Source organism: Lynx canadensis, chromosome F2, assembly GCF_007474595.2.
Source record: "Lynx canadensis isolate LIC74 chromosome F2, mLynCan4.pri.v2, whole genome shotgun sequence".
Taxonomy (NCBI): Eukaryota; Metazoa; Chordata; class Mammalia; order Carnivora; family Felidae; genus Lynx; species Lynx canadensis.
In genome coordinates this window covers 60,112,551-60,140,267 of record NC_044320.2, presented here as the reverse complement: position 1 = coordinate 60,140,267, position 27,717 = coordinate 60,112,551, and the positions used below count along the sequence as shown (strand labels likewise).

Here is a 27,717-nt window from a genome sequence, read left to right as displayed (position 1 = left end):
CGAGCCCCGCGTCGGGCTCTGGGCTGATGGCTCAGAGCCTGAAGCCTGTTTCCGATTCCGTGTCTCCCTCTCTCTCTGCCCCTCCCCCGTTCATGCTCTGTCTCTCTCTGTCCCAAAAATAAATAAACATTGAAAAAAAAAAAAAATTTAAAAAAAAAATAAAAAAAAAAAAAAAAAAAAAAAAAAATAAAATAACGCATAGGTGAAGAAAGAAGTATCAAGGGAATTTTTTTACATACACTGAACTGAATGAAAATTAAATATATAAAAGTTGTGAGCTGAAACTAAAGCAGTGCCTATTTATGTTCATGTAAAAACTATGCAAATGTTCATACAGTTTTTATATGAACATAAATTTTCATTTCTCTGGGAGAGATGCTCAAGAGTGTGATAGCCAGGTCACATAGTAAATGTATGTTTAGTTTTATAGGAAACTGCCAAACCATTTTCCAGAGTAGCTGAGCCATTTTGCATCACAACTAGAAATGTTTGAGATATCCAGTTTCTCTTCATCCTTACCAGCATTTGTTGTTGTCATTATTTTTAATTTTCATCATTCTAGTAGGTGAGTAGTAATACATCATCATGGTCCTAATTTACATTTGCCTTATGGCTAGGAATGTTGAACATTTTTTCATTATTTTTTAATCATCCGTATGCCTTCTTTGGTGAAATGTCTCTTCATGTCCTTTGCTCATTTTCTATTGAATTGCTTGTTCTTTTAGTGTTGAGTGATTTACTGCCTATACTTCAGACAGTAATGTTAAAAAATATTTTATGAGGAACCAACCTCTATCTCTGTTGACTTTTAATCCACAACTATAAGGAAAAACGTTTTTTTCCCCAAAGAAAAATGTCATGTAGTCTTACCTTTTTTTATTTTCTTTCTTTCTTTTTCTTACATCAATGAACTGAGATTTTTACATCTAAAAATCAAAAAGCTACAAATAAAGTTTGCTTTTTGGCTCTCAAGAAGAGACTCTGGACACCAAGGGAATTAACACCCCCCCCCCCCACACACACACACAGAGAAAGAGAGAGAGAGAGAGAGAGAGAGAAAGTACATAAAGATTCTAGATGAGAAAAAAAAAACCATAGTAAATAAAAAGGTCAAGTCAATAAAGGAACACCTTTGTAGAAATGACATAAAAAATTACCAAACTTGGCAATTTTTTTTTAGAATATGCATGCAAACCTTCTCATTTTGGAAAGTAAGTTTCTCTGTTTTTTGTTTTCGTTTTTTTTAGCCAACAGGGAAAGAGAGAGAGAGAGAGAGACAGAGAGAGAACTAAGGTCAAAAGGGGGGAAGTCATGCACAAATGAACTTTTCTTTCTCCTTTAATGTATGAGAAAGTAATTTATGAAATTTATTAAAGCAATCGTTATCTCTGTTCATTGCCAAAATATTTTATGTGATTACATATTCACCAAACGTATATTCAGCTAACTGGCAACTTCATTCTACTTAAAATGCAGAAGAAATCTAAAATGTATGAGGGAAAAAATAAATTCTGAAGTCAAAAAGCCCATGAACCAAATAAAGCTCACGTACTTCACACTTCTAGGATCACCCTGAAGCCTAATTCAAAGCCTTGTTATTCTTACATTGCTTCCAATCCTAACTTCAGTATCAGTTTTCAAGGTAATAGTTTAAGAGCCTTAAAGAGGCAAGGGACAAGCAATGCTACACAAAGACACACTGACATGCAACAAGAAATAATATGACAAGATTGTCAAGGATGATTTAGGAAGTAACAAAAGCAGACTTGGGTACTCAAGAAACTGATGTCTAGGAGTATCTGACATAAGAACATACCATGTATTTATGTTACAAGACTTATAAAAAGGGTAAATCCTCAGCAATTTAGAAAACTTGGCTATCCAGAACAACTGATTCCTTGAGGATGGTGGTTAGCTACCATTTTTACCTTCTTGTTTAACTCTTTCAAAAGTCCTGGGACTACTTAAACTAGCCTATCATAAAATAATCATTGATGTTGATAAAGGGTAATATGTGTTTCAACTGGTATTCCAATGGCTGGGCATTAGAATGACCTGGGGAACTTTTTAAAGCACGGGTGTTCAAATTCCCCAACCAGAAATTCTGATTTCATTAGTCTAGATAGAGTGTGGCATCAGACTGGTTAAATGTTTTTAGGAAAACCTGATGTTCTGCCAGGATTGGGAACCACTAAGATACACAATTTTCTGTATGACATCTTTAAGAATCTTTAAGGAACCTTTATTTTTTTTTTAATGTTTATTTGTTTTTGAGAGAGAGAAAGAGAAACAGAGCATGAGCAGGGGACAGGCAGAGAGAGAGAGGAGACACAGACTCCTTAGCAGGCTCCAAGCTCTGAGCTGTCAGCACAGAGCCCAACACCGAGCTCGAATGCACGAACCATGAGATCACGACCCGAGCCAAAGTCGGACCTTCGACTGAGCCACCCAGGCTCCCCTTTAAGGAATCTTTAAGCGGATAAAGTGTACAGCATTTCCCAAATTTGTCTTCAAATCCCTTTTTTCATAGAACATCTTATAAAACTTACTTAAGTAATTCTTTAGATGAAAATCAAGGTACATAATAAGTTTAGAATTAAATTGTGCCACTTTCCGAACTTTGTAAGAGCCTTAACAGCAGCAGAGGAAGTAAGAGAAGGAAAAAAAAAAAAAAAAGTGTATTACTATCACATTTTTATTGTATTAAAAGAATTCCAAATGTGAGATTTTAGTTAAAATTCCAAATGAGAAGTTATAGTTTCAACTAAAAAACTTCAGCATATTTAAATCATGCTTACAGTAAGCCTGTGACTCACACACTGTGAAAGCTAATTCCAAAGATAAATTTATGCTGCCCTCTAATGGTTCAAGATAAATTTTTTTTACCTGTATAATACCAGAAATACTGATAATGAAATCAATTTTATTATTTATAAATGGGAAAATTATATTCAATGCCATAGAAGAAAAACAGGATTTCACTCTGGGGTATGATTGAGCTCAAAAGACTAGCTATGACTGCTATATTTGTGTTCAAGACTTTTTAAGTTATCAAGCCATTTTCATCCTACCACCACGTTTGACAATCCAAGTAAAAATCAAGATAAAAATATACACCACTTCTGTGCATTCCACAACAGCCATCTCTAATTCAGCTTTTCTTCAAGTAAATCTATATCAATGGTCTTCAAACTCAATGTGCGCACACCATTAAGGAATTTTGAAAACTATGTGTATTCTTGCACATTTTTATTACATCTAAAATTTTAATTAGCACACCTAAAATTTTTCATTAGCTTAAATACTTGCAAAGAATATAGTTTCTGGTTTACTGCAATATTGGCAATTTAAAATACAAGTGTTATGTCACTCCTTTAAATGTACCCAAAGGAATCTAAATATCCTAACAAGTTGATACCTACCCTCAAAAGCACAAAAATTCTCTTCAGTATATCAAGATTTTTATAAATTTTTTTTCCTTCTGGAACTTGCATGTTATTCTTTTCTCTCCATGGAATTTTACCGTTAACTTTATACCTGGAAATCTTTTATGGCTCATTCTATTATAATCCTATGTGTCAAAAATATGGATATTAATTAAAATTTCTAGACGTTTGTATTTCCTGTCACCATAAGCATATATGCTCAAAAAAATCTGTGGAATGAGACATTGTTACAATTGTTGTTAGCAGATAATTAATGGAACATAAATATTAGACACTTCAATGAATAATTTTTAAACAAAAAGTAAAATCTTAGGGATATGCTTCTTACTGAGATGGATAAGAAAGAATAATCCTCACTGCTAAAAGAACATAGATTCTCAATTTTATTCTTAATTCAAAATTTCCTAGGTTTAATCATTGAGAAACGCTACTCACATGCAGAAGTAAATCATCCGAGTTTTGTTACAGCAATACATATTTTGTGTCACAACTTATATTATGATCTATCAGAAACTGCTTTTAATGACATGACAACTGATAACTTGACTAGATCCTCTTGTAATTTGTGGAAAGCAAAGAACTAGAAACTACTGACATACAATAGGAAGTGTTACGTGTTTATTACAAGTATTCAGCTTCTCAATTTCAAGGAAGAAGTCCAAAAAAGCATTCCTAAGACAACAAATGACTATTAATTATATAAATTATTCTTTCACCTAGCAGCATCTCCTTTAATTTGATATACTCAGAAAGGGTAAAAAAAAAAAAAAAATTAAAATATTGTTAATTTCAATACCCTTCCCTGGTATATTTGTGTAATAAAATGGTTTTTTTAAATGTTTATTACTGAGAGACAGAGAGAGACAGAGCATGAGCATGGGACAGACAGAAAGAGGAGACACAGAATCTGAAGCAGGCTCAGGCTCTGAGCTGTCAGCACAGAGTCCAAACTGCAAGATCATGACCCGAGCCGAAGTCAGACGCTTAACCGACTGAGCCACCACCACCCAGGCACCCTTCTAATAAAGTGCTTTTATCTTATCATGAACTTCACATATATTGTCACCAAAACTTTGGAATAGCAGACTTAGCTCATTTAATTTATGGTAAACACCCAACAATACATACTGTCAACCAACCCCAAACTAGGTTGCCAAAAAAAAAAAAAGTCTGACTTTGTTTCTCAAAGTTGGGCTTAAAAGAATAAGATTTCTCACAAAGCAAGACCCAAGTATATGCCACATGCAACAGGATACCAAAAGCAGAGAAAGACTAAAAATTAAAGGACAAAGGTATACCAGGTTAATGGAAACTAAAAACACAGTGATTGTAACCTTGATACCAGACAAAGTGAATTCTATCTAAAATGCATTAATGTAAAAGGACATTTTCTAACGCTACAAATCTGCAATTCTCAAATAATATATAACCGTTATGAGTATCTATGGGTCAAATAACACAGCAACCACTTCTATAAAGCAAAATGTTACAGGAGATGCAAGTAGATATAGATAGAAGCATGCAAATACGAAGACAGTTTAACATACCGCTCTTGGTACAAGACAGATGAAGTAGGCAAAAAGTAAAGATACAGAAGACCTAAACAACAAAATCTTACGGAAGATCATATATACATCAATCTTCATTTCCTTTATATTTCTCAAGTACATATGCAATCCTTGCACTGATTCCACACTAGATCTCAAAGAAAGCATGAGTAAGTGCCATCAAGTAGAAACATTACCAAAAAAAAAAAAAAAAAAAAAAAAAGTCTTGGATCACAAAGTGATAAACCAGAAATTAAAAAATTATAAAATGAAAAAATAACCCTCTACTTGAAAAATTAATCCTTTATTGAACAACTTCTACATAAAGGGAAAATACAAACTGAAATTACAGAACAAAAATAATGAAAATACTATATAACTGGAACTACAGGACACATGTAAAGCAGTGATCAGAGGAAAGTTTATAGCCTTTAACAATTACATCAGTAACAATGAAAGCATTAGGATCAACGAATTAAATTCAACTCAAGAAACTTTTCTAAAAGCTACTATTACTAACTTGGTATTAGATTCTGTTTGCTCATGCTTTGTTTTTTCTTACATTATTTATGTTTGGCATTAGATTTCAATTTCCTTTTCTGTACCATCTTTACCAGGTTTAGGTAACAATGTCATACTTGTTTTGTAAAAAGAATTTAAAAATTCCCCCTCCTTCTTCTATCATGTGACTCTTTTGCTTAAAATTGTACACAGTAAAATTTGGAAATTCTCCTCTGTCTCTATATCTGTCTGGTCTAGATTATAAATGTTATATAGACTTAAAAATGTTAAAGACTATGTAGTCTTTGATAATTTGGTAGACAGAATACCTCTGTGAAACTCTGTGGATCTGGTCCTTTTGTGTGCATTTATTAACTTTCTCTATTTGTTTCAGTGAATATTGATGCATTCAAGCTTTATATTTCTAAGGGGCCAATTCTGGTAAACAATATTTCCCAGGAAATTATCTAGATCATCTAGGTTTTCCAATATATTTTTACAGAGGTCTGTAGACTCTTACAATTTGTTAAAATTTTCTGTTCTAATTTCTTTGCCATTCTGCCTTAATCTTCATTATTTCTTTCTCTGTACTTTCATTGTTTTCTTTTCTCTAACTGCATCAGCTAGTCAGTCTACGACAAATAGTTTTGGAGATGGCGTGCCTCATTACTGATCTTGGTGTTAAAGAAGATAAATAACCTTCTAAAGTACTCTCGAGGTGTCTGCCATAATCCCCATTATGGCATTTATCATTCTCAGTTATAATCATGTATCCTCCACTACCAGGCTATAAGCTCAAGGGTAAGGGCAGTGTCCTCATCTTCACATTCGCCAGCATCTCACTTCTCAAGAACTACTAATTGATTAACACCGACATACTGAATGAATCAATGAATAAACATATTCCTGGTGTCAATGAATCAGAGGAGAAAAAAAAAAAATGTGTCCCCAGATAAGAATCTGTAACTGTGAGGTGGTGTTAAAACTGGCTGGACCACACTTCACACTCATTAGCATGGCCCTTGTCAAAAAAATCAGAAAACAGTAAGTTTGGCAACCAAGTGGAGAAATGGGAATCCCAGTATAAAACCAAATTTGGACAACGTAGATTGTATTTTTAGACTAGAAATTTCCGTACCAAATATACGAATTTTTTTTTGTTCTAGCATGCCATCTCCACTCCTTACCAACTTTGGAATACACTAACCATCAGATTCTATACCACTACTATAAGGCCCATCTTACCCATTACGCCCTAGGCTAATACAATGCCTCTATCACTTTTTCCATCTTCAGCTGCCTGTCCGCTGCCTTCTTCTAAAGCATGCCTAGCACTTAAGGCACGGCCCTTTCCTTGGGCTGACTAAACTTGCTTCTATCAATAAACAATTTTAAATTAAAGCTGTGGAAGGGGAAACGGTCTCTATCATCTCTGATGTATCTGAAACCTTTGGTTCTTTTCTCCTCCTGCTGTTGTTAGGGTTGCAAGAGGCTAACTTCTATTGGTCAGGTGGCATTGAGGGGAAAATGTTCCTTGGAAACCAAAGTTAGAACTATTTACAAGGTATATGGTTCACTGTAATTAAAAAGAGCTTTTATAGAATATCTTGGGAACTGTGCCACCATTTACCACACTCTATGAGAAATACATTCTAAGTTTCCAGTAACCAACATAAAAACAAACTTTGGGACATGGCCTATTTTGATGCTCACCCAAAATCTTGCCCAGAATTTATTAGATACAATATTTCATTTCCAAGAAATACTATTATTGCAGAAACTTCTATAAACATGTAACATAAACTCTCACTGATAGTCATAGCACTTACATTGCAAACCATACTTAAATTTATTTCTAAATCCAATTAACACTAAAAACTTCATAAACCTTTTGCTAAAAATCAACAGTTGAACAAAACATGTAACAAGTGATTGAACATTAAGAAAAAACACCTGGTAGATCACGTTTTTCAATTCATAAAGGAACTCTCCAAGACAAAGACAAAAAGACAGAATTTTTGAAATTTCTCAGAGCTAAGACTAGCAACTGTATAAATTCTTTGTACAATTCTAAAAATAGAAAGCCCACTCATCTATAGGTCACATGCCACGTTAACAAGGTCTTCACAAGCTGAACTGTCATTTTGTCCAGGTATTTTTTAAAACACAGGTAAATATGCATTGTTAAAGCAAGATTTTGCTGAATTACATGAAAGAAACATTTGTGGTAGAGTATTGCTTCAAACACATAGGGGACAAACTATTGTCCTTGGTTTCCAGAGGATGAACAACAGACTGGTAAAATGGGTCTCAAATAAAATAATACAGGATGCTGCTTATTTCTCTAATCTAGGAGAAAAGTTATTGGGATTCTAAAAAAAAATCATGGCTAGAAAGATGGATCACTTCTTATAAAGAGTTTTGAATATAGTGTTGTTCACATTTAAGTCCAGGGTACATTTTCCTGAAGAATCATGATAAACTTGCGGGAGATGAGGACTTACAGTCCACCTTACAGATGAGGGCTTTGATGCTACTTTCCTGTACTCACCTTTATGGAGAATAATTTTTAAACATTCAGCATAAAGAACTCAAAAAGGATTCTCAAGAGCATTACAAAAATAAGTGGCTAAATAAAACGATCAACCCAGAATTACAAAAAGTCATTTTTTTTTTAAGGATTGGCTTTGTTTATTCTACTTTTGTTTTTGTTTTAAGGGGATATGAAAAATGTTAAACATGTGACATGTAAAAAGTTTATTTATTTATTTATTTATTTATTTATTAAACATACCAGATAATTTAAACAGTCTCTAATACAAAATTAAATGGTGAGCCTTGGGCTTGCCTGACTGCCTGTAAGAGGAGAAAAAGGAGTCTGGAGTTCTGAATTTGTATCAGGGGAAATTTGTTACAAGTTATTAGTCCTTGAATACTAACTCAGTGGCAAACAAACACAAACTAACCATTCCTTGGGAATGAAAGTGACAAAGTTGAAAGATCAAAGGTAAAATGGATGGCTATGAAGTTATGGCAAGGCAGCAGAGGTAGCTGTATAAATGCCACAAATAATTAATAAAAAGCACAGAATTTCTAGGCTCATGCCCAAATCCCAAATTAATAACTGCTCATGTGCAGTTTTTCTAAAGGAGAAAGGACTTTCTGGGCTGCAATGGCAGTATCATTCCAGGATCAACTAAATTCCAGCAAAAAGCTAAATAAAGGTATGTATTTCTGTTTTATAGAATCGGTCATTCCTTCTGGTAAGTAAATACTTAGAAATAATAATAGAATCATATCTGATTTTTTTTAATTGGGCAGAAGTAAATTATTTAAAACCTCTCAAAATAACAATGTCCTAGGGCAAATACTCTGATACTTAAAATTATTTTTAAGGAAATACAAACACTATGGTAAAGTAAGAAAATGGGCCATGTGTAGTCATGGAATTGTCATATTTAATCTTGAAAACAACATTATGAAGAAGCATAATTTATTCTCCCCAATTTATAGATGTGTTAACTGAGAATTAGAAGGTTGTTCAAATCCACACAGCCATCATTCCAACTCCAGATCCTGTACTTACAACTATATTAGCTACAATATAATAAAGGCTAACAATTAAACAACATTTACTGAGCAAAGGCAAAAGCTAAGCAATTTATAGACATGCCATTTTATTCTCAAACACTCTATGAGGTAAATATTATTTTAGCCCCTAGTAAAACATTTACAATGGTTTTGGAGAAATGCTTGAGAGGCAAAATCTGATGCTTTCTTAGACACACTTTTAGCTTCAAAGAAAATTCAGTATTACAAAATATCTTTTAAAAATACATGAACTTTAAAAAAAAAAAAACCTCAGCTTTATTGAGATAAAATTTGCATGCAATGAAATGTGCCTGTTTTAAGCTCACAGTTAATGAGTTTTGACACACACCTGTATAACAATCACTAAAATCAAGATACGGAATATTTCTATCACCCCAAAAGGCTTCCCTGTAGAAAAAATCCCCACCTTTGGATCTAGGCAAGCAATGAACTGCTTTATGTCACTATGGGTTAGTTTTGCCCATTCTAGAAGGTCATGAAAACAGAATCTTACAGTCAACACATACATATCTGGCTTCTTTCATACACCATAATGCTTTTCAGATTCGTCGAATCAAACGTTTTACTACTGGGTAGTATTCCATGGCATGGTTACATTATAATTTGTTCAACCATTTAACTGGTGGTGGATATTACTACTTTAGGATTATTATAAATAAAGATGCAAAAAGGGGGAAAAAAAGGAAGGGAAGGGAAGGAAAGGGAAGGGAAAGGAAGAAAAAGAAAGATGCTACAAATATTTATGTACAATCTTTGGCCACATATTTTCATTTCTTTTAGGTAAACACCAAGAGTGGAATTGCTGGCTGGTATGGTAAGTATACCTTTAATTTCAAAAGAAAGTTACAAACCATGACAAAAAGGCCATACAGTTTTATCTTCCCAGCAACAAGGTATGAGAGTTCCAGCTGCCTAGTCATGACACTTGGTATTGCCAGTCTTTTTAAATTTTAACTACAGTTTTAAGTTGTACTTCCCTGAAAATTAATGATTTCAAGCATCTTTTCAAAGGCTTATTAGCCATTCTTATCTCTCCTTTAGTGAAGTGTCTATTCAATTACTTTGCTCATTTGTTTGTCTTAAGTTTTAAGTGTCCATTTATATATTCTGGATACAAATCCTGTGTCAAACTATGTATTGCAAATATTTTCTTCCAGTGTATGTCCTGCTTTCTAGTTTTTTAAACAATGACTTTCAGGTATCAGAAGTTTTAAATTTTGATAAAGTTTAATTTCTTAATTTTTCTTTTATGATTTATGTTTTTTGTGTTCGAAGAGATCTTCACCTTTCCCTAAAGTAGCAAAATACTTTCTTCTGTAAATTATGATTCATGCTTTTTAGGTTTGATAAAATCTTTGCCTACCTCCAAAGTAATAATGTATTTTCTTCTGAAAACTTACAGCCCTAACTTTTACACGTAGGTCTGTGATCCATTTCTAATTAATTTTTGTCTGTGGTGTAAGGTAAGGTGTTGAGAAACATTTCTTTCTATCTGGATATCCAATTGTTTTACCACCGTTTGAGGGAAAGAGTATCCTTTGCCTATTAGCATCTTTGTTAAAGTTAACTTTGAGAAAAAACAAATTGACTTATATATATGAGTGGGTCTATTTCTTGATTCTATATTCCAGGGATCAAGCGAGCTTTTTTTTCTGTGAAGAGCCAGATAGTAAATATTTGGGGCTTTGCAAGCCATATAATCTGTCATATCTACTCAACTCTGCTGCTATATAGCATGACAGCACCTGCAGACAATATACAAACAAATGATCCTATCTGTGTTCCAATAAAACTTGACATTCAAATTTCAACTTCATCTAAATTTCATGTGCTATGAAATATCTTTTTCTAAATATTTTTTCCTAACCATTTAAAAATGTAAAAACCCTTCTTAGCTTGCAGGCCACACAAAAACAGGGAGACCAGATTTGCTCTATGAGCCAGTTTGCCAACCTCTGTTCTGTTCTGTTCCACTGATCACTCCCCAGGCCAGTATTTAACTGTCTTGATTACTGAAGCTTTAGAACAAGTCTTGAAGTCAGGTGGTATGAGCTCTTCAAATTTGTCCATCCTTTTCAAAACTGTGTGGTAACTGCAGTTTCTTTGCATCTCCACACAAATATTAATATTATCAATTTTACAAACACACACACACACAAAACCCTGCCATGATTTTTACTGGGATTGCATTACAGCTGTATGTTAACTTTGGAATAACTGACATTTTAACTATATCAAGTCTTCTTTAATTTATTGGAACGGTATTTTTTAGTTTTAGTACACAGTCTGTGCATATATTTTGTTAGATTTAATACCGGGTATGACATGCTTTTATACTATTTTAATGTTCAATTGTTCATTACTATGAAATAGAAATACTGTTGATGTTTTGTACATTAACCTTGTATCCTGTGACCTTGCTCAACTCATTTGCTTCAGTAGCTTTTCATTTTTGAGTTAAGAATTTTCTAAAAAACTAATGGTGTTTGCATATACAAGTTTTATTTCTTCTTATCCAATATTCCCCCCCACCTTTATTTCTTATTACACTTAATAGAACTCAAGTACAATGCTAACTACAAGTGATAACATGTACATCGCTGCCTTGCTCACCTTACAAGTAAAATATTCAGTCTTCCGTCACAAAACATAACATCAGCTATAAGCTGTTTAGAGAAATCCCTTATCACATTAAGGAGAAACTACTTTCCATTCTTAGTTTGATGAGTCTCTATCATGAATGAGTGCTGACTTTTATCAAATGCTTTTTCTGTGTCTATAAGATGCTCACATATTTTTTAATGTTTATTTTATTTTTTGAGGGAGAGTGCAAGCTCTAGCTTCTTAAGATGGAAGCCTTAAGCAATAATTTTGGACTTCTTCTTTTCTCACGTAGCATTTAAAGCTATACATGTCCTTCCAAGCACTGCTTTAGCTGCATCCATATCTCAACGTTTCATTTTCATCTTCATTTAGTTTAAAATATTTTTCTAATATCCTTGGTGATTTTTCCTTTGACCCATGCATTATTTAGAAATATGTTGTTTAATTACCAAATACTTAAAGAATTTCCAGATATTTTTATCATATTTATAACTCAATCCCTTTGGGATCAGAACACAGTTTGTATTATTTCAATTCTCTCACATTTATTGAGAATTGTCTCATAGCACAGCATATCATCTATCTTGGTGAATGTTCTGTGTGTGCTTAAGAAGAATATATATTCTGCTGTTATTAGATAGGGAGATCCAGAACACTCATTGACAGTGTTATTGAACACTGTCTTAGCTTGGCCTGCCATAACAAAATACCACAGACTGGGTGGCTTAAACGACAGAAATTTATTTTCTCACAGTTCTGGAGGCTGGAAGTCCAAGATCAAGGTGCTTACGTGGTCAGTTTCTGATGACAGCCCTCTTCCTGGCTCGTAGACAACCGACTTCTTAGGTCCTCACATGGCAAGGGCAGAGGATATGCAGAGCTAGCTGTATGGTGTCTGTTCTTAAAAGAGCAATAACCTCATCATGAGGGCCACACCCTCATGACCTCTCGAAACCTAACTACCTCCCACAGGCCCTATATGCAAATACCATCACATTTCAGGTTAGGGCTTCAACATATGAACTTGGGGGGTACACAATTTAGCCCACACCAGTGCCTTAGTTTAATTGTTTTCTGCCTAGTTATTCTAAAGCCTGTTCATAGGTTCACGGATAGTTACAATTGTTAGGTTTTCTGGGTGATTTTATCCTTTATCATTGGTAATTTTCTTTTTTTTTTTTAATTTTTTTAATGTTTATTTATTTTTGAGAGAGAGAGAGAGAGACAGAGCGTGAGCAGGGGAGGGGCAGACAGAGAGAGAGAGAGAGAGAGAGACAGAGACAGAATCTGAAGCATGTCCCAGGCTCTGAGCTGTGAGCACAGAACTTGATACAAGGCTTGAACCCACGAACCATGAGATCGTGACCTGAGTGGAAGTCGAACGCTTAACCGACTGAACCACCCAGGCGCCCCAATAATTTTATTCTTGATAATACTTCTTGCTTTGAAGTCTACTTTGTCTTATATAAATATAGCCACTCCAGCTTTATTATGATTAGTGTTTGCATCAAGTATCATTTTCCGTACTTTTAACCAATCCGTGTCTTTACAATGAAAGTGGATTTCTTTATATACCATATGGTTGTATTTCCTGCTCTTTTATCAAGTCTGACATTATCTTTTAACTAAAGCATTTAAACCATTTACATTTAACATAATTACTGGTATCACTGGGTTCAAATCTATCATCTTGCTCTTTGTTTTCTATTTATCCCATATGTTCATTACTCTTTTTTTCTCCCTCTTTTCTGCCTTCTTTTAGATTATATTTCTTATTCTATTTTATACCCACTATTATATTCTTAACTATTCTTTTTTTGCACAGCATCAATAGACATCTTTAACTTACCATAACTTCCCTTCATATATTATATCCGTTCACATATAATGTAAGAAACGTCCCTAAGTTTTCTAGGTGTTTATTCGGGGGAGGGTAAATCTGGTCCCAGTTATAGCCAAAAGCATAAGTCCCACAATATTTTTAATAATTTTATTTTTATCTAATATTTGAAGAAACAGATGTGAGGTGGGGAAGGGCTCTTTATATTTCACTTCAAAGCAAAAAGTTGTATTTCTATTTCATAAAATGAAGTATGTCATATCTGGTCTTACCAGATGAATAAGAGTTACAACTTTTGTTTTTGTTTTTTTAATTTTTTTTAACGTTTATTTATTTTTGAGGCAGAGAGAGACAGAGCATGAATGGGGGAGGGTCAGAGAGAGGGAGACACAGAATCTGAAACAGGCTCCAGGCTCTGAGCTGTCAGCACAGCGCCCAATGAGGGGCTCCAACTCACAGACCGAGAGATCACGACCCGAGTCAAAGTCGGACGCTCAAACGACTGAGCCACCCAGGTGCCCCACAACTTTTGTTTTAAAGAGTCAAAATGTTCACTAGTTCCTATTCTTAATTTTAAATACTGTTGCCTAAGGCAAGAGCTTCTGGGCCAGACTAAACCCCTCATTTCCCTTGCTCTCTGATTCTCTGGCTTCATGCTCCAGTTCATTCTCCCTCATCTTTGCTTTCTTAACCTATTCAAATCCTCTTCTCTGACTCACTGTAAGAGTCTTAAAACACAATGTATTTTTGACACTTCTTTATTATGGGTTTGGATTTATTTCCCCCAAATAAAAACACATTTCTAATTTAACTAATGTAATCCTATGTAAAAATAGAGAATATTGAACACTTTTGTCTTATAGCCTTTCAGTTCTAAGTCTACCTATAAAGTAGTATCCTCGTGAAGAAATACCATTTTTAAAAGAAATGTCATCTTGACGGGTGCCTGGGTGGCTCAGTCAGTTGGGCGTCTGGCTCTTGATTTTGTCTCAGGTCATGATTTCGTGGTTTGTGGGTTCAGGCCCTGCATTGGGTTCTGTGCTGATGGTGCGGAGGCTGCTTGGGGTTCTCTCTCTCTCCCCCTCGGTCTGACCCTCCCCTGCTCACTCACTTGCTCTTGGAATCAATAAATATAAGCTTAAAAAATTTTAAAAAGAAAAGAAACATCATTTTGAAAAGTTGTAATATACATAAAGTATACAATAGAGAAAAGAATATGTTCCCCAAATCAAGGGATATAATGTACAAAAGGCAAAATTATATATAACTACTTGAATGAATTCCTGCTTTTGACTACTTCACATTTATTTCATTTATGCAAGAGGCTTTAAAGCTGTGTACTTTGCTGACTTTTTCCTGTTACGTTGAAACATATGAAAATAACATATTTATAGGACAAAGAAAGGTAAAATATTAATGACTTTATATGGTTTAACCTCTCATTTATCAGTTAACCACCAGCCCTGGAATACTAACCAGTGTAAACTCACCCAGTCTGCATGTTGTTTTATCAGTACACAAGCACCATCTGGTGGCAGAAAGCGAAATTATAGGCTTTTCCTGTTTATACTGCTCCATACAAATACATTCAGTTTCTCAAGTGTTCTACTTTCCAACTTGCTTTTTCAAAGGGCAATAGAAAGTAGTGAAGGACACTTAGACTGACGGTTTGAATTATACACCTGAAACTAATATAACACTGTATGTTAAAATTTTAAAAAGTTGGAACAAGCTCAAAATTAATAGCATACCACACAGTATTAGCAGCTAGTCATCAGCCTATATAACAAACTGTGAAATGCAACAAAATATTTCATAAACTAAAATCTTGATTATTTCTAATTTTACTGATAATTAACATAATGAAATAAAATCAGTTCAGGTACTTCAAAAAATCTGGGGCACCTGGGTGGCTCAGTCAGTTAAGCATCTGACTTCGGCTCAGGTCACGATCTCACAGTTCACGGGTTTGAGCACCACGCTGGGCTCTATGCTGACAGCTCGGAGCCTGGAGCCTGCTTCAGATTCTGTGTCTCACTCTCTCTGCCCCTCTCCTGCTCATGCTCTCTCAAAAATAAATAAACGTTAAAAAAAAAAAAATCTGTTTCACCCTATCAAATTTCCACTGATAGCTATAGCTGTCCAAAAAGTTCTTTCCAAGTCTCACAGACTTGGGCAACAAGAGGGGAGACCATGAAGATTCAAGCAGGTACCTGGCTCTGCCCATTGGAACAAGAAACTTTAGCAAAATAGTTCTCTTTCCTTATTTAACTTACTATGACTCATACCATACATCTTAAGAGAAAGCAACTTTACTAACCCAGGTACAAGTAATTGGACCAGGAATCTGATACATTAGCAACCAAATATTGTCTTGACACAAAATATACCAACCATACCTGAGGATGGCCATGCTTGGCATGGGGGCGTGCCATGAAATTTTTCCAAATCAAATAATGACAAACCAGCATAACTAAATCCTTTTGAGAAGGAAATATAAATCCTACATGAACAAAGAACAGATTGGTCACTCAAACTTTGGTTGTAACCTAACCAATGTCATTGTCTGCAGGATGCATTCTGATGTGTGAGCTTCAAGGAGGCTCCAGACCCTGAAGTTCCTCTTCCCATGTGTTCTTCCAACAAACTTTCAAAGCTGAAGATAATCTTCCCATACATATCCTCCACTGAGGCTTTAAAGAATAGTAAAACGGGCTCTTCCTAAATATAGGCAGTTTAAACTCAACATAGTCGAAACAGAATTCCTAATGTTTCCAAAGATCAACTCCGACTCCTCATTGTGAAAAATATTACTAGTGATCCAGATAGGTGAAAGTTACCCTTAATTACTTTCCTCATCCAATCAATCCCCAAGTGCTATCAAGTTCACCTTCTAAATATACTTCTAAATAGACACTGCCTTCCTCTCCATCTTCACTGTTCCAGGCTCTCATCACCTTAAGCCTGAATTACAACATCCTTGTAATTCATCTTTCTCCCTTGAATTTTAAGCCTATCAAAACTATTTGCCACATACTGCCAAAGCAATATGTCTAAAACAGATACCAAATTATTTTATCCCTCAGCTTACAATCCTTCAGTGGCTCCCAATCACCTTCAGTATAAATCTAAACCTCTTCCCAAGGCCATCTGAGGACATCAGATCAGCACCCTGACTGAACTTTGGCCTTTTCATTCCAGACATACCACATGGCTTGCAAGCCCATGATGAACTAAACTTCTCAGGATTCCTTGTTGTTGTTCCCAAAACCTAGTTTGCTTTTCCTTACCTTGGTCACCTGGCTAGTGCCTAGTTAACCTTGGAGATTCAGTTCAAGTGTCAATTCCTTCTGGGAAGCTTCTTCCTTTGATTCCCCAATATGAGTGAGGTGCTTGTTCTCAGTGTTTCCACAGCACCATATGGTCACATCTATCACTCTGTTACTGTTTCTCTGCATTGTTTTCATCTTCTAATGGACTCAGAGTCTACCAGACTATGTAAAGTATCCACTAAAGTATCTACTCTTTTTTTTTCAACGTTTTTTTTTTTTTTTTTTTTTTTTTTTTTTTTGGGACAGAGAGAGACGGAGCATGAACGGGGGAGGGGCAGAGAGAGAGGGAGACACAGAATCGGAAACAGGCTCCAGGCTCCGAGCCATCAGCCCAGAGCCCGACGCGGGGCTCGAACTCGCAGACCGCGAGATCGTGACCTGGCTGAAGTCGGACGCTTAACCGACTGCGCCACCCAGGCGCCCTAAAGTATCTACTCTTAACACGACATGTGGCAAAAAGCAGGCATTTGTAAATATTTGCTTAATGAAAGATCTCATGAAAGTCCTTTCATTTTATCATCATCTCTATTTAGGAAATGAGGAAACTAAGAGAGGTCCAGTGCCTTGCCCAAAACCACACAGCTAAAAGCATCAGAATCAGGATTTGAACCAAAGGTTCTGACTGTAATGGAAATGATTCTCCTTCAGAATCTTTGCCTTGAGGGAATCTTCATAAAATAATTGTGCTCTGCATAGCAACTTGAATGGGATAAATCCCTGTTTCTCCTGGCTGGGCACAAACCCAAGCATGGGCTAATTATTCTCAAACCCCAAATCCAGTCTGAATGACAAAGGGATAGATAGTCTACTCAGTCTTTCCTAGGACTTTCCTAAGAATGACACAAAAACTTGTTCCTTCTCTGGTACCACATGTCTAAGGACTTTGTAGCATATGAGATACAGCAAATGAAAGTCAGCTTCTTTAAAAATGAAGCCAAGCAGAGGAGAAATGAGACAAGAACTAAAAAGAGAAATGGAAAATGAGGGAAAAGAACACTAAAGCCCTATATTCAACCATGCCTGAAATCTCCCCAAGAGACCTCCCAGTTATTTAAAGCAAAAATCCCCATTTTCACAAAGTCTTGTTTGAGTTGTGGGCCTTTGGCCATCTGCATCAGCAGACTGGGGACCTTTTGGCCACTAGCCAAGCAGTAATGCTCCTTGCATCTGTGCATACACAAAATTGATAAACTGTCTGTTGGAGGCCTGATTTCAACCATTCTGTTCCTTGGGATAATGTATACCACTTTTATAACAAAGATAGGAGAACAAAAGCATAAAGTATTCTCCAAACTTTACATCCTACACTTTGTCATATAAATTTTTGTAGCTTTCAACTTTATATCTGTTAGTGAACAGTGGCCCAAATGAGAAAGAAAAAGATGTAACTGGATACATTCATTTTTAAACATCTCGGGTGTAACAAAAAGAGCCAGGTACTTCAGAACCCAGCTTGCATCCAGGTTTTGCTAATGGATAAATCTTTTTTTCTCCCCAGCCATCATAAAACAGGACAGTGGAGGAATGGGGGTGGAGGGGTGGTTTCTGTAAGTGCCTCCTTAGCCTTTGAGTGAGTTCGAGTGTAGAAACCTCATCAGGAAAAAACAGAATTAAATAAAAATAAATACACTTAAAAAAAAACAACATGGGTAATACCTAATTATTACTTAATACTATTTTAAGTAGAAAATGACATGACCTTTACATAAATCCCTCTAAACAATATCTGTTTCTTAGACTTTTTAACTTTTCCTTCCCTGACTAAGAAGCTACTGATTCATTTGGGGTCTGACAAGGAGAAGAGTGCCCCCTCTGATCTTTGGCTCCAAATTCCCTGTAACACATTCAGGTGTTGTCATCCGCAAATGAAGGTCATATGTGAAATCATAATTTTTACAGCCTGATGAGTAATGGTTAGGTTAGGTTTGCCCTTTTGTGAGCAGCTTTTACATTGAAACACGGCCTGGCAGCTTACCAGTACTTCCCTATTTTCTTTTTACCTTTTTTTGTGATCTGCAGAATCTCAAAACAATCTGAAAAGCCTCTCCAACAATCTGGAAGCAAAGTCCACTTTCTCCATGAAGTTGGAATGGACTATGGCACAACCCTCTAAAGAAGTCATAAATAACTTCTTGTGCCCCTCATGACAACCATGGAATCACATCTTGAAACCAGAAATTGCCAAGAAAGGAAAAATGTCAACAGCTTAACATAAAAGTTACCATAGGAAAAAAAAAAATAAAACCAAACCACAGGACCCCTGTCACATTCTCATATGCCAACTATTCTTCCCCTTGGTTCACTGTTTTCCAGCCATACTGGTGTCCTGGTAAAGACATCAACACACCTAGAACATTCCCACTTCAGGAGCTTTGCACCTGCTGTTTGTTCTGCTTGGAATATTCTCTCCCTCTCTCATGACATTCTCACTACTTACTTCCTCTCTCCTTTTAGGTCTTTATCAAAAGTCACCTTCTCACTAAGTAACCACTTCTTACTGACTGCCTCCCCTGCTAGAATATGAGCTCCATATTAATAATCCACAGAGATTACTGTCTGATTTTTCATTGCTTTAGCACCAGATTTCTTTCATTTAAAAGTAATAAATTCACTAATCGAAACTCTAGTTAAGATTTCAATAAAGGACTATAGATATCAAAATACAATAAGCATTTAAATATAATATACTCATGAGACTATTCATTATAGTACGTTAAAAATAAGGGGCACCTGGGTGCTTCAGTCTGTAAGCCTCTGACTCTTGATTTTGTCTCAGGTCATGATCTCATGATTCGTGGGTTTCAGCCCCACATTGGGCTCTGCGCTGTCAGCACAGAGCCTCCTTGGGATTCTCTCTCTCCCTCTCTTACTCTGCCCCCCCCCCGCAAAATAAATAAATGAACTTATAAATCGATAGACAGAATATCTTGCAAGTACAAACAAGGCAAGGTATATCTAATTCAGGTGACCAACTATATCTATTGTGCTAAGTGGGCAAATCGTTTTATTTATATTAGGTAACCTCAGGCTCATGAGAAAGGCAATACGTATGTTATACAGAAAAAGACAAAGTAAAGCAACTACAAGAGACACGTGATGCCCTTCTTGCCACCTATGGGGTGTGGACACCCAGTTGAGAGCTGGTAAGCCTGCCAGTGGATGCTCCGACTAGGAGACACTAAGAAGAGAATAAGAATGGAAAAACATGCCAGGAAAACAAAGGGAGTTAAGGATTTAGGCCAAAAGAGTAAGGGGGGAGATGGTCAAGACTCTGTGGAAGCATTACCTGACAGGACTACACGTCACCAGCTGCAGGTTTCAGCAAGGCGGCAAGAAAGGTGTCGGCTATCTGCTAGGCAAGGGACATGACCACAAAGAGCAGAGAAGCCCAGCGGACAATACAGAACACCCACACAACGGCGAGGGTCCCTCCGTCCCTACCACGACAACACAGTAAATTCCCCTGACACACCCAGCAGAAAAGCAGGAAGGAGCAGAAGTCTAAGAGATTGTACACATTTTTATTACAGAATCGGAGCAATAGTATTTAAAGGAACCATTTAAAATCTGAATAGGACCGAGTTTTAAATGGTAAATACGCACTACCAAAGAAGACACCAAAAGGTATCAGGTTATATGTACACTAAATATCTTCCTCTCACATCCGAACTGTAACGTCAGTAAGTACACAAAATGATTTTAAAAATATCAGCATCTTGGGGCACCTGGGTGGCTCAGTCCATCAAGCATCCGACTTAGCTCAGGTCATGATCTCACGGCTCGTGAGTTCGAGCCCCGCATCAGGCTCTGTGCTGACAGCTCAGAGCTTGGAGCCTCCTTCTGATTCTCATTCTCTCTCTCTCTCTCTCTCTCTCTCTCTCTCTCTCTCTCTGCCCTTCCCCCACTCATGCTCTCTCAAAAATAAACATTAAAAAAAATTTGTTAAAAATGTATCAGCATCTCAACACTAGAAGAAATGATAATTATGTGACATGATAGAGGTGTCAGCTAACCCTACAATGGCAATCACAATGCAACATAAATGTACCAAATCAGTATGTTGCACACTTTAAACCTGTACAATGTTATATGTCAATTATATCTCAATAAAAATATTCTTTTTAAGAATTAGTAAACATCTGATCACAAGAATTTCTTAGGCATAAAAGCAATGGGAGAAATCAAACACACAAAAATTATAGATTAGACCATATAATATCTAAAACTGTTGCACATCAAAAACAAACACAAAACTAAAGCCAATTTTTGGTGGGCAGGAAAATTAAACAAAATAGGCAATGCTAATACCCTCTCCTCCATACGTAAACATTTGAAGACTGGTCAAGTAATGCAACAAAAGTTAGCAAATTAGACAAATCAAAAAGGACAAGTGACTAATAAATATTTAAAAACTGTTCAACCTCACAAGTAATCAATGAAACCAAAATTTAAAAACATACCACTTTTTAGCCATCAAATAAGACAATGTATTTCTTAAAGTCAGTGTTGTCAGAATGGAACAGAATATACTCTAAGAAATAAGTACAAATGTTAATGTAATTGGGTAACATTATTTTTTTCAACCTAATATTCCCATATAGTAATCTATTTTAAGAAAATAATCAGTGATGTGAACAAAAATTTGTATGTAAAAATTGTTTGCTGTAACATTGCTTACAATTGCCCAAAAAAAGGGGAAACAACTTAGATGATCAACAACAGGTGCATTTCGTTTATATACTCATCAAGTATTCTTTGTTTGTACCTGTTTATATCCTTGTAAAGTATAACCTGGCCAAATGAAGCATTATATAGCCATCAAAAATGTTTTTCAAAAATCACTTAAAAATATAAAAAATGGGGACGCCTGGGTGGCTCAGTTAAGCGTCCGACTTCACCTCAGGTCATGATCTCATGGTCCGTGAGTTCGAGCTCCACGTCCAGCTCTGTGCTGACAGCTCAGAGCCTGAAGCCTACTTTGGATTCTGTGTCTCCCTCTCTCTCTGCCCTTCCTCTGCTCAGGCTCTGTCTCTCTCTGTGTGTCACTCAAAACTAAAAAACCATTAAAAAAATTTTTTTAGGGGCGCCTGGGTGGCGCCGTCGGTTAAGCGTCCGACTTCAGCCAGGTCACGATCTCGCGGTCCGGGAGTTCGAGCCCCGCGTCAGGCTCTGGGCTGATGGCTCAGAGCCTGGAGCCTGTTTCCGATTCTGTGTCTCCCTCTCTCTCTGCCCCTCCCCCGTTCATGCTCTGTCTCTCTCTGTCCCAAAAATAAATAAACGTTGAAAAAAAAAAAAATTTTTTTAAATGTGAAAAATTGGGGGCACCTGGCTGGCTCAGTCAGAAGAGCATGTGACTCTTAATCTCAAGGTTGTAAGTTCGAGCCCCACACTGGATGCAGAGATTATTAAAAAATAAATAAACTTTAAAAGAAATATATGAAAAATGATCCCTATTCAATGAGAAGAGGGCACAATATTGTACATGTGGAATGAATAAATTATGATATATTCATAAACAAAGGAACACTATTTAGCAATAAAAAATGGCAAAATCCAGACACAGTACAAGCAACAAACAGAAAACAAAAACAAATAAACAAGAAAACCATTATACGAAGTGAAAATATCCAAACAAAAAGAGTACATACTATATGAGTCTATTCATATAAAGTTCAATGACACGCAAAACTAATTTACAGTGATAGAACCATGGTTACTCCTGGGAGGAGGTGTAATAAATGCAAATAGGTATGAGGACACTCTCAGGGTGATAGAAACACGCTGGCGATGTTGTGAGGATATACATATGTAAAAAGCAATCCATTAAAGTATAAATATGTATGTATATACATAAATGATAGTTATCACAATGTACATTTAAGATCTGTCTGTGCGTTTTGTGATTCATATATGGTACCTCCATAAAGTACTGTAGAAATTGCATATAAAGGAATAAAGGATAACTTCAATTTGGTTAAATAAATGTGCAAAGAATAAAAAATATATAAAATACATCAAAATATTAAAGGCATTTATTTCTGGAATTACAAGTTATTTATATTTTCTTTTTAACTTTCTGCATTTTCTACATTCTCTACAATGAGTTACGTGACTTTTATAAATGATCAGAAAAAAAAAATTCACATTTTTTAAAATTCTGCCTTGCCTACAAAAGAAAACTGTTACACTTGTAACTATCACAAAATTATGCAATGTGTAGAAAGACTCAGTAAATTCTTCCAACAAATTTCCTATAAATTAAAAATACTCATGTGTGTAATGTATTTGGACAAATTAAGAAAAACACTAGCTAAGCTAAGTATCTACAAGTCAACTGAGAACTCACCACTATACTGTGGCATGATTTTAAAACATGGTCCTGCCTGCAACAAATACAGGGCTCTCATGACTCTATAAAAACTAGTTCCTGAAAACCAGTTATTTTTAAAAATATACTACTTTAAATATTCCTTTGAGCCCGACTTATCTAAATTCCATGCAAAATGCCCAAAGTAAATTCTCTTCACATTGCAAATACTCTTTGAGTTTTAGAAACTTTTACAATGTGCATAAAATAATAAATGAGAACAAAACCAAAGAAGACATACAAACCTCTGATTGTACATGCCCCGAAAGTTGTAATTAGCTCTATAATTTGGGAAAGGCTTTGGATCTAATGGCCTGTAGATGGCAGGCTCTCCCCTTTTCATAGCAAGCCCATTCAGTTCCACAGTTGGAGTTATACTACCTGTTTAAAAAAAAATATTAAAAGCACACAAGTGAAATATTTCCATAATAAATCACACAAGCCATAATTACATTACATGTCATTACCATGAAAGAAGGTGGGAGTCAATGGCCTGTCTGTATGATGGTCTCAGGGATGTAAATACAAACTACATGAACAGGAAAATTGTTTCTAATGAAATCTCTTTGGGGTTTTGGCAACCTTTTTTTATATTCATGACCAAAAATTCAATTTGAAAGTCATACTATTTCAAAACAAGGGAAACACAAGACTCATAGATTGCTTAATTCGAATATTATAAAGTACTGAACTTCAGCATAAATTACTCACCCCAGGAAGCTTTCAGTTATTTAATCATTAAAAACATTATCATCTGTGAATATTTTTATATTTTGCTAATCAAGCAGCTGAAGTTAGCAATGAATACAGGGTCATCAGTAATTCTTGGACTTACCTAATAAAACTAAATTTTGAGTTTCTATCACATACAAGACAAAGTAAATATACTAATGCTTTGTATAAATAATCTTTAAAGCTACACACTGAAGTGTTTTTGGATGAAGTGATGTATCTGAGACTTCTTTCAAAATAATTCAGAGGAGAGACAGATGACAAACAAGGTAACTGTTGAAGCTGGTGGTGGGTATAGGGATGTTTACTATCTTATTTACTTTTTCGACAATTTGAAAAATCCATAATAAATAACACACAATGTAAATTATTACATCATATTATTTTGAGTACCAAAAGAGGCTACTTAGTAAAACATATATATATATATATATATATATATATATATATATATATATATGGGATATATATATATATCCCATATAAAAAATTATACAAAGGAATCTAAAGTTTTCAGAGAAAGTAGTAATCAGTGTAAATTCTATATACACTATTTTGCTTGAATTACGCCTTCTGCAATATACATTTAAGACTCCGTTCATCACGTATAAACATGGGCCCACTTATTGCAGCAGAGAAACTGGGGCTGGCAGAAAGCACCCACCAGGGGTGGGAGAGCCTGACACAAATGCACAACTGGCAGCCACGGCATAAGCAATCCATCAAGAGTCAATAATGCTCACTTCATATCTCATTTCTAAAGCGTTCAAGTGAAGCCGCTAAAGAGTATAAGGACAGGAACTATAACCAAGGTTAAGGGGAAAAATAAAGAGAGTGGAAGGACAGAGGAGGCAAAGAAGGAAAAGATAAGCATAAGAAAAACAGCAAAGCACAGTTAACATACTGAATAGTGAGTCCAATTAGTCCAAATCCCTAATTTAATAGCAATACTCAGGGCAGAGGAAGAGAAAGGCAAGAATAAAGGGATTCTCTTTTCCTTCTTTCTTTCCTACAGGATTTTACCAAAGGATAAGTAAAATGCACAAACCTTAAGCATACAGATCCACACATTATTATACATGTAAACACTCAGTGCCCATCATTCAGATCAAGATAGGAACATTTCCATAACCCAGAAAGTTCCATCACGCCTTTTTCCAGGCAACACCCACCTCCCCAAGTTACCTATTCTGACTTCTGTCATCAGAGTTTTGCCTGTTCTTCAAACCTGAACATGTATTGTTCCATCTTGCTTTTCACTCAACATAGAAATTTTGTCAAATATATCAGTATTTCAAACATTTTTTTTTATCACTGAATAGTATTCCACTGAATAAATACATTAGTTTATTCTGCTATGAATGGGGCATTTGAGTTGTTTCCAGTTGGGAACAAGTATAAAGCCACAATGTTTTAGCAGAGACATACACAGTAAGTTCTCAGGTATATGCCTAACAGTGGAATTGCTAGATCGCAGAGTAGGTTTATGGTTAACTTTATTAGAAATTGTCTAAAAGTTTCTAAAGACTTAACACCAACGAGCAGTCTATGCCTTTCAAAGTTTAAGTTTTTCTTCTTTCATAAAGATTGTAGTTTAATAACCAGCATGTTAATCAATCAGTTGTTAAGATTTATGTCATTCCGAATTTGACTTGGCCATAATCATACAGACACAGATAGCATAAAATTCAAAAAGAAAAAAAAGCTTAAAAGACCTCATCGTTTAAGTAGGGCAATAAATAAGAAACTGTGAGTTTAAAAAGCACCAGTAAGGTGATTTTAATGCACTAGTGGCATATAAATGTCCTCCCACCTATACCAAAATTGGGTGGTAAGCCAGGTAAAAGTATTATATTCATATCATTTGAATCAATAAATGATTTCATGTAAATTCTTCATTTGAAAGTAAGGCTGGTATATTTTCTTCACAGAAATGCTAGACACTGGTCTGTGTGAAGGAGAGTGGAGAAGAAGCAGACAAGTGCACACCAGGCTGAAGAGGTTTCAACACTTAGAGCGAAGTATCCCCACCTGTTTAATAAAGAACTAGACTGGAATCTCTCCATGCACACAGCCTCTCTACCTACAGAAATGCTTTCACATAAAACAGTTAAAGAAGAACTTTAAAGTATGAGAACCTCCAAATAATAATTCTAAGTACCACTCCACCATGTGAGAGCTGCACCCAGGTTGCATAAAAATAATCATTACATAGAATCCTCATGTGTAACATGGCTGCAAGGTTGACACAGTCAACACAGAATCCATTTCTATCGGTTTTTCGGTATGTTAAAGGAAACTTCTGTATTTATCAGTGAAAAACAGAACAAGGCTAATTGATTATATATACAAACGTATATAACAACAATTGTGGATTCCTATTATGTGAAAAATGGAAGAAAAATGCCACAACTACTTTTCAAGGAGCTACATAATACTAACACTTCAGGAAACAGCTATGTAGGAAGTTAGAATAGTCCCTGGAGCACAGCAGTCACTCAATAAATATTCGTTCAAAGAATGAACTGATTAATCAACCAAGACTCCTTGAAGAAATGGCTGGTGCTGGGACCAGGACAAAGATAATACGAGATGACTTTGGAATCTCTTACTGTGCCAGACAGTAAGAAATGCTCAAAGAAAACTGAGGAAATGCTAGAAGGACAGTGGAGTCAACCTGAAAGGTTCATACCACTGGCTAAGTCTGTGACAAATTGAGAACCAAAATAAATAATGATAGATTATAAAGCAGTAAGCAAAATAGGAATCCAAGAGTCTATAGTGATATAAATAAATGAACAAACAGAAAAATGAGGGGAAAGAAAATTCTAGGGTAGAATGCCAACTAACAGATCTAAAATAAATGGAATTAAAATATCACCCTTTGAGACAGAATAAATTTCTGTTGTTTTAAACCACAAAAAGAGACAGACAGACAGAGATAAAATCACCCTTTGGCACCCTTTAGAATATTAATTGATTCAGAAAAGAATCATCAATAGATGCCAAATCTGGTACGTGATATAAACTTTGATGAGGAACAGAATGTTTATATAGTCTCAAAGTTTTTCCTCAGAAAACACTAATTAAATTCTTATTAATTTCTTATTATATAATAAGAAAACATACTTATTAACTAACTTTACAATAGAGAACCCTGGCAAACATACTCTTCACCAAGTGACAAAAGTCATCACTAATGGGTCAAATCAAAATGGGGTGTGTCCTGCTATATATCACTGAGATAAAACTAGGTCACTGGGATATTCATGCTAAAAATGCATAAATCATGAGGAAGCACCAGATAAACTCAATCAAGGGGCATTCTACAAATGAGGTGGCCTGTACTGTTCAAAATGTCATGGTCATAAAAGATAAGAAGCTCTAAGGAACTATTCCACATTAAAGTGGAATGAAAAGAAACACTAAGTACATGATCCTGATTAGATCACAGACCTACAAAGGATATTACTGGGACAATTAATGAAACAAAAATGGAATCTTTGCATTACATGATAATACGAGATCAATGTTAACTTCCTGTCAGAAGAATGGCCATGTACTTGGGAAAAAATACTTTGAAGTACGAAGGGAAATGGGATCAAATGTCCACAACTTATTCTCAAATGGTTCAGAAATGTTAACAATTGGGGAATCTGGATGAAGTGTACAAAGGAGCTCTATGTACTCTTTTTACAAACTTTACATAAGTATGAACTCATTTCCAAAAAAAGTT

At 35.5% G+C, this 27,717-nt stretch overlaps 1 protein-coding gene and 1 long non-coding RNA gene across 2 annotated transcripts in view; one reads left to right on the top strand and one right to left on the bottom strand.

Annotated features, from left to right (window-relative positions):
* Positions 1–27,717, bottom strand: part of STAU2 (staufen double-stranded RNA binding protein 2) — a 304,556-nt gene that overhangs the window by 227,113 nt on the left and 49,726 nt on the right. The window contains 1 exon segment of the mRNA XM_030304456.2: positions 23,495–23,630. Coding sequence (XP_030160316.1) covers positions 23,495–23,630 — 136 coding nt within the window.
* Positions 8,507–26,861, top strand: LOC115506461. The gene is made up of 3 exons (XR_003966393.1): positions 8,507–8,718; positions 9,887–9,920; positions 25,913–26,861. It is a non-coding gene; the product is annotated as an uncharacterized LOC115506461 (long non-coding RNA).